The sequence below is a fragment of the Rhododendron vialii genome, chromosome 4a (genome assembly GCF_030253575.1).
Source record: "Rhododendron vialii isolate Sample 1 chromosome 4a, ASM3025357v1".
Lineage (NCBI taxonomy): Eukaryota > Viridiplantae > Streptophyta > Magnoliopsida > Ericales > Ericaceae > Rhododendron > Rhododendron vialii.
Window position 1 is genome coordinate 4979631 of NC_080560.1, and position 8398 is coordinate 4988028.

Below are 8398 nucleotides of genomic sequence, written 5' to 3' on the forward strand. Positions count from 1 at the left end.
CTCGACGAGCTCTATGAAATAAACAATTTCGAATATCAAAGCGAAATCGGGGCAGCAGTGATTTGCCATGCACAGCGTGCTGCGCAGTACCATCTCTCAATCCGTGACATTGATACGGTGGAGAGGGAGAGGGAGAGGGAGAGATACTACTACCAAAATTGTTGGGTTTAAAGATTCCCTATACTCGGGGACACTGTACAACAGTACAGTACAATGATGGCGATATCGATGACGACGGGGAATCCTTGGGTTTCTCGAGAAGAGCAACTGAACACGTGTTGAAAGGCGGCCCTCCCGCCCCAATAGTCCCATGTCGACGCGTCCACCGTTAACAGAAACGAGGTTCGTTATCATCCGCCACGTGCCCTCATGCAATTCGCAGCTGTTTTTTTTTATAATACTATTTGTTTACTCCCTTCATCGGTCAACGTAACAAACTCCCCACGGGCCACATTATTGCTGGCGTGGGCGGTACAACAGCGGTTACGGGTCCCGCCTCCCCTCGATTGGTAGAGAATATCTCACGAGAGCCAGGTTGGCGCGTCCCTTTCCCGTCAGTCAGTCGCATAATTTGCGTTGCGACTGACCGACGGAAAAGGGCGCGTCCCTTTCCCGTCAGTCGCATAATTTGCGTTGCGTTGCGTTCGCACAGGTGAGAACGTAAATGGGAAGGTGTCTTTAAATGCGTTTTCAATCGTTCGGATTAAAAACAGATCACACGATAAGTCGTTGATCTGGATAGACAAAAGAAAAAAAACAAAGAAAGACAGTCGGTAGTATCATGGTTTTTCCCTCCTACCGCTGCACAAGGGTGTGGAATCCACGGGAGGATTGAAATGGAGAAGACGAGTTGTGATGGCTAGGATTAAGAAAAAGAGGGATGAGAGCATGTACTGTGTAAGATTAATAAGGCTTATTTAACCAAGGCAACGAACAACTCTTTAGACCAATGGATGTTGATTAGAGTGAAAGTTTAATTAAGAACAAAAAAAACTAGATTAGATTTCAAAAGTTTTGTGGATGTGTGTGCGTGGTATTTTTCAATACAAGTACAGCATGTATGTAGCGGGAATTGGGCTGACCCGAGGAGACTTGACATAGTGGTCAATTCAACCTGGCAGTGATACATCCTCCCCAACAACAGGTGTCATGCATTGTGGGTCGGCTCGGGTTGGGTCGATTTTTCGAATCTTTCACACACATCCCAAGAAGCAAAAACTTGTGCCTTGTTTGTTTCCCTTTTCGGAAAAAAAAAAATTTCCAGCTCAAAAAATACACTCAAACTTTCAATTACTATTTTTCCCTCATTCTCCCTGTCTCCAAAGACTCCTTTCATTATTTTCATTTCTTTCTTCACTCATTAACTCTACTTTCAATCATTACTCTCATAAAAAAATTTCTCAAAAATTTATCCAAACACAGCATTGATGAGTCAAACAAACGAGCGGTTCGAATCACTCTTTGAATCCCAGATGCAAAAATGTTATTTGCACAACCGTTGTGTTGGTTGTGTGCGTAATTCTGACCGTCCAGATGTATTTGGACGGTCTAGATTTTATAAAAACTCTTCTAGGGAAAAGTTTAACTTTTATGGGAAAGAGTTTGAGCGAATCATTACTATTTATTACAGCAATGGATGATTAGAGATTGATTGTGTGTTGTATTTTATACTACCGTTGTGTTTGTAGCATTAGCAGGTCACGTTATGCCCCAATCACAAAAACCCACAATCGATCCCTACAAGACATTTTTGTTTTTAATTTTTAGTGGATAGGATAGTAAGGTTGCGTTCTTATGAACTTAATTTAAATTTGAGAATTTTGTCTTTATTTAAATTTTTTTTGAATTTGTTAGTTTTGTGCCAAATTTTTGTGGATTATTGATTCGTATTTATTTCTCAAAATACTTGGGTAAAAGTAAAAAAATACTTTTTCGATTCATCTCGTCGAGACGAATCAATAATCCACAAACAAAACTAACAAATGCAAAAAAAATCAAATAAAGACAAAATTTTTAGATTTAAGTTAAGTTCAGAAGAGCATCCACATCTCTATCAACAAATTAACTTTTGGCCTAAAGTAGAGAGCTAAACCCATCAAAATGGACGTGGGGCTTTGCTGTGCCTCATGGCACAGTACCCTCTACCCACACCCAAAAACGGTACCGTTTTAGAGGAAAAAAAATTTTAACCTTCCTATTTGCAATCCTACGGAATAGAAACGTGATTATAAGAGTCTTAGAGATAAAATTTAATTATGTCTCTTTAGAATAATATGATCAGAATAATAAGATCTTCACACTGGTTCAAACGAATTGAAAATTGGAGCAGATAATTTTTTTAACTATATTTTTAATATATAAACAACCTACAAAAATTAAGTGCTCTAATTTTTAATCCGTTTGAACAAGTGCGAATATCTTATTATTCTGAACATATTATTCTAAAAAAACATAATTAACTTTTATTTTTAAGGCTCTAATAATCATGTTTCTGCTCCACAAAATCATAAATAAAGAACAGATACTTAATTATAAGAGTTTTAGAGACAAAAGTTAATTATGATCCTTTAGAATAATATGTTTAGAATAATAAGACATTCTCATTTGTTCAAACGGATTAAAAATTGGAGTACTTAATTTTTGTAGACTGTTTATATATTAAAAATATAGTTAAAAATTATCTGCTCCAATTTTCAATCCGTTTGAATCAGTGTAAAGATCTTATTATTCTGATCATATTATTCTAAAGAGACATAATTAAATTTTATCTTTAAAGCTTTTATAATCACATTTTTGTTCTATAAGATTGCAAATAGGAAAGCTAATTTTTTTTTTCTCCAAAACGGTACCATTTTTTGATGTGGGTAGGGAGTGCTATGCCAGGAGGCACAGCAGAGCCCCCGCATCCCACCATAACCCCCTTTATCAGCCTCTCCTTTGCTTGCCATCAAAGTAACATCGCTACAATTGCTCTTTTTCTTCCACGATGAACTATTCACGAGTCAAACATTTATTTAATGTTTTCATTTTAAACTTTGAGCTGCCACACCTCCAAAGATAGGGCCGGCTTGGTACCGGCAAGAAAAGCTTAAATTTTTTTTTATTGTTGCCGGGCCCATTGCGGGATCCTACAAAGATGATTTAAACTGCAAATCATTTTTTAAATATTTTTCTATGAATTCCTGAAAAAAATTTAGGTCAAACAGATATTGGTAAGGATTGTTTTAGCATTTGTAGGGCACCCTACGAATTCTAAAGTAACCTTTACCATTATAGGATTGAACTTTTTTTTTCTTTCTAGAACTCATAAAATAGCATTTTAAGAATGACTTGCAGTTTAAATAATCTTTGTTGGACCCATAATGGATCCCGCAAAAATCATCAATTTGTTGCTCATTTGCTGTGCCCCAAACAAGGCTCTTAGCAAAAAAAATAATAATATTTAAGAAAATAGTGAGAGTAAGTAATATTTTTAATGAAAAAGTTTTAATATAGAGAGTCTGATGCAATAAATATTTTAAAAATAAATAGCTAAAGTAATAAAATAAATTTTTGAAGTACTTCTTGATATAAAATTTAAAGAACTTGATGCGGACGTTCTAAGAACGCAACCTAAGGACTAAGGAGTTGGCGAGTTCGAAGGTAAAAGTGTTTGACTGATATGATATTTTGAACGTGATACTGCATCCCACCAAAACTTACAGGAATGAGAACAATATTCGAATCACACAAAAATGAGTATGGTCAGTAGTCCCATCGAAATGTCTCCCAGTCTGAAACCATTAGCACTTTACTTTAGTACTCCTATCTTCAAGGGATAGACTTGTCTTATCCAACTCACAACGAAGTGCAATGTGTGACTATTTTTCTTTTTAAGGCGTCCCCGCCACGGCGCCACGCGTCAAGTTATGGACTACTTCTTGTAGTCTATAAACGTCAAGTTGTTTTCGCTAAATTATAAATAGAAGAAAATGTGTTAGATGTTTTAGTTTAAAATGAACAATTTCACAAGTGCTAATAAGTTATAGTGCAAATTTTTTAGCGAAAACGGGGAGTGAGCTTGTAATGGGACTACACCCTCCTGTTGTGGTAATTTTCGGGTAAAAAAAAAATTATCGTAGTTGTTCGCAATATAAATCTCATCAAGACAATGAATCATATGAAAAATAGTATCGATTGGGAACTCGGTAAATATAATTTTGTCATGCATTTATCTCATAAAACCATATGTTGACACACCAGATTGAAAACTTTTTTTATCTCAGGAAAGTACATGCCGAAATCATATCTACCCAACTCCGATCACTGTGAAATTTTGATATTTTTTCTGAATGGTGATTTTTATTTATTTATTAATCCTTGAAAAATATTACAAAGATTAAAAGGATAATGGATGATGACAACTTCTTTTTTTAAAGTAAAGCTAGAACTATCTTATGCCTACCCTAGACCCAAAACCCTAGGTTAGCAAGAAACCAACCCATGAAAACACCCATTGGGGCAAAACCCCATAACACCCATTCTATGAATTTTCAATATGACCAATGTTGTCGACAAGATATAAGAATAAACGACTCTGATCATTTTTTTTTAGACTCGGGAAGAACCTACAAATAGTCCAACCTGAGGCGCAGTACCCTGAGGACTATCTTGTGCTAGAATGATAAGTTTTTCTTTTTTTGATAAGCCTAGAATGATAAGTTCAGTATCTCCTTTTCGCAGTTGTCTATTTCTTTTGGAATGGAATCATCAAATGATTTAAAATGGATAGATAAAAATAAAAAAATAAAATCTTTTTTTCTTATGTGATGGATAAAAAACACTAGTCATATCCCATTGCTCTCTTTCCACCTTGTCCTGAGTTCTGCTAAAAGATTTTTCCCAGTAGAAGATAAGAACTCTGTCCCATCGTCCCACCCATTAAAGTCATTTTAAGCTATCGAAGTGATTCTCTTTTGGGATCCTCATGCTATTTGAGTGACTGTTGTTTGAGGAATTTCTTGACCCTACTACTATCAATCAATGTTAAAAGTTATGTTATCCAGAGATCAATCAAAATCTTGTGACAACTGATGAACCGATTTCTGGTGTGCCCGGTCAAGACTTGGGAGAGAAAACTAAGACACCGACACCCCTCCGATGTAGACCCTTGTACGTTTAGGGGTCTCAAAGTTTTTGGGCACGATTTTCAATAAATTTTCTCTTTCTATTTCGCTCCAATGATTACTCTCAAAACCCAAAAGGAACAGGGTGTCAATTGATTTGTAATGAAAAGTAAAATAAAGCTCAAGCGATTAGGGTACAAGAGTTTGCGTACCTATCGCCATCGTTTGGGAGTGATTATAAATAATCCCATTAGGAGTGGATCCTTAGATCCAAGGATGCTGATAGAGATGGCACCCGTGGGTTCCAATAGCAACTTTCCTAGAATAGACCACAAGGTAGTCCAGTCCGAAAGGACAGGAAAGAATGTGAATCCCTCTTGCAACCCAACCCAAATTGTGGTTATTGACTTGGGGGCAGGATATTGAGTTGGGTCAGTGAAACAGTTCAAAACTTCAAATCATTTCTGAAAAATTACCAATATCACATTCCCTGAGTGCGCATTCATGCTTTGTAAAATTTATAGTTACGGATCAAACACAAAAATATGGCTTTTGCTAGATTTGTGTAACACCCGATGCTCTAATAAACGCGTTCAATTTTCAAACAAGCCCTTATACAGTTGCCATTGGCAGATTACCAATCGTATCAGTTTCTAGTTCCGGTTTCTTATCGGTTTTTGGTTGATTACACAGTACCTTTGCAAAGTTGAATCCGAACAAAACTGTAGCTCTAGATCGGCCACGCTAGAAATGAAAAAACAGTGAAATGCGATAGTATGCCCCAATGGATGGATATTAGATTCATCTTACATTTCGAAGGATTCGAGCCGCCAAACATTGAGACACACAAAACCTTTCATAACCAACAAAACTGAGGAAACTCTCAAAAACTCAATCAGATCAAATATCTTTCCTTTTGACACTCCATGGTTCATTCTTATCTCTGAGCACAAAACCAATGGTTTAGAGATGATAATCCTTGGAAAAATCGACAGCAATAACAATCAGATAGGATATTCAGAGTTTGCCAAGTGAACTATGAAGCACATGGATGAACTATAATGATAGCATATTTAAATTAACAAGATTGTTCAAATCTTAGCAAGCTACTGGTTTCGAGGGATTTAAGAATAAAAAAAGCAGTCATATGCAGATTTAGGTAGGGGTGTACGTTTGGGCTGGGCTCGGTTCTTTTCGATTGGGCTTAGCCCATTTATTGAGCTGGCTTTTCTGATTTGGACTTCTAGTCCTGTTGTTTTGGGAAAATGACGGCCCAGGATGTGTTTTGATAATTAATACCCGCCAAGGACATGTTGAGAACATTTGTTAATACTGAAAATGTCCTTGGAGGGTATTAATTATCAAACACGTCCTTGGCCGTCATTTTCCCTGTTGTTTTTCATGCGCTGATTTTGTACTGATCTGGATATTTTAGACTCATATAGGGTGTTTGGGCTTCGGCCTTTTTTGATGGTCTTTGTCCCAATGGGTGTTCTTTGATTGGCTTCTTGCCAGTCATAGGTTTGGGTCTCGGATTGGACAGAATTGTTCTTTAAATATGAAGTTGTTTTTTTTTACTCCTATTAATCTTGTAACAATTTCTAGATTAATGAAATTTTTTTTGTCGTTCAAAAAAAGTTAAATAGGTGTGGAAATAGTGGGTCAGTATAACTTACCCAAGAGCAAGAACTAATGTATCCAACATATGACCATGACCAAAAAGCCCAAAAGTTCAGGTGTAAACTATCTATGAATTCGGCCCAACCCAAGGCATAGAGAAATTATATCAACAAAACAACATACCCTGAAAACATCATTCAAGCTTATTTATATAACCTTTATCTAGAATCTTGATCGAGTTTTAATCTCCCGAAACCCATTGGTCAAGAAAAAAACAGTAACCTTCTTTTCTGCTGCGAGATGGTACAGGACGCGGAACGACCGGTATTAGGCCGGAAACGAACGGAATCACCGGAAATGCCCAATACCGGTTTTTCAATGCATGGATATCATGGTTTTCGTCAATACCGTGTAATTTCTTTGATGCATGGATACTGTGTTTTTCGCCCTTCAATTTTTTATTATTGAACTTTGTATCCCAATATATTTTTCATTTTATCTCCTAAAGTTTTGCTCTATTTTCCTTATTAAGAAATTAACAAAAAAAAATGTTGCTAGATGATATACATTAGCAGGGAGAACAATCCACCTGCGCTAGCACGGAAATTCAAGAAATTATTGTGCTTCAAGAAATTAACAATTGAGACGCTCTTATTTGTGCTTCATTATTTTTCATCTTCCGAGAATCTAACAAGTATTGGAATCACAATTACAGTATCATAATTACTAATTCTCTTTAAAGAATTCCATGTTAGAAGGCAAAAAAAAAAAAAACCAGCATTTCTTTTACATTATTTACTCCCGAGGAATCAAAAAAATCCACATACAAATTAAAAAATAAAAATAAAAATCCAACCAAGGCCTTTTATGTGGTGCTTGTAACAGGGTAACCAATCCCATGCCTCCTCGTCGGAAAAACCATGAACAAGAAGCTGCTAATCAACCCGACGGCCAACGGCGCTGCATTCAAAACCTCCTGAACCTCCCGACTCGGCGTCGGGTAGAAGCAACTCAGCACGCTCTTATCCCTCATCGCCACCGCCGCAAACACCAGCACGGACGCCGCCCCGTGTACCCAGTCGATCAACGTCGCCCTGTACTTTTTCAAATCCGAATCCGGACCCGGCTCGGCCCGGGAATCGAACAGCCACAGCCCGTTGAAGGTGGCGAAGCCGTAGTAGACCTGGCCGTCGGTTGGGGAGCGGAAGCTGTCGGTAAAGGAGGCGAGGAAGCAGGAGAGGGCGAGGAGGCAGAGGAGGGCGGCGGTCATGGGGCGGGTGGCGGAGTCGCACGCGCCGCCGCTGGTGAAGGTCGGGGTGAGGAGTTGGAGGGCGAGGAGGGTGCCTGTCGGGAGGAGGTTGGCCAGGTTGGCGGTGCCGGTGAGGGTTTGGGTGAGTGTTCGTTGGGATAGGGACGGCGGAGGTTGGTGGGGCGTGGGGGATTCCGGTGGGTTGGCAGGGATTGATGTTTGCTTTGTGATGGTTGGCCTTGATCTGAGAGACATTTTAATTTTGTTGGGGTTTCGAGAAATGTATTGACCGGAAAGATTAAAAGGGGGGAAACGGCAGTGGCGCCGGGCGGAGCTATGCCGTGCGCAGAGGAGATGGTGGTGAAATTGTGAATTGGTTTGGGTTTTGATTTGATGGTGGTGGTGATGGAGGAGGGGGAGTATT

At 38.3% G+C, this 8398-nt stretch overlaps 1 protein-coding gene across 1 annotated transcript; it reads right to left on the minus strand.

The window, feature by feature from the left end:
• Positions 1 to 7358: 7358 nt before the first annotated feature.
• LOC131323487 (protein DMP3-like) lies at positions 7359 to 8398 on the minus strand. Its single transcript, XM_058355307.1, has one exon. It carries the CDS (start codon positions 8227 to 8229, stop codon positions 7591 to 7593), a length of 639 nt encoding a protein of 212 aa, XP_058211290.1. The 5' UTR covers positions 8230 to 8398; the 3' UTR covers positions 7359 to 7590.

Bases quoted from the DNA above. Each gene is read 5' to 3' on its own strand.
- LOC131323487 (XM_058355307.1), bottom strand. From the start codon at position 8,229: ATGTCTCTCAGATCAAGGCCAACCATCACAAAGCAAACATCAATCCCT.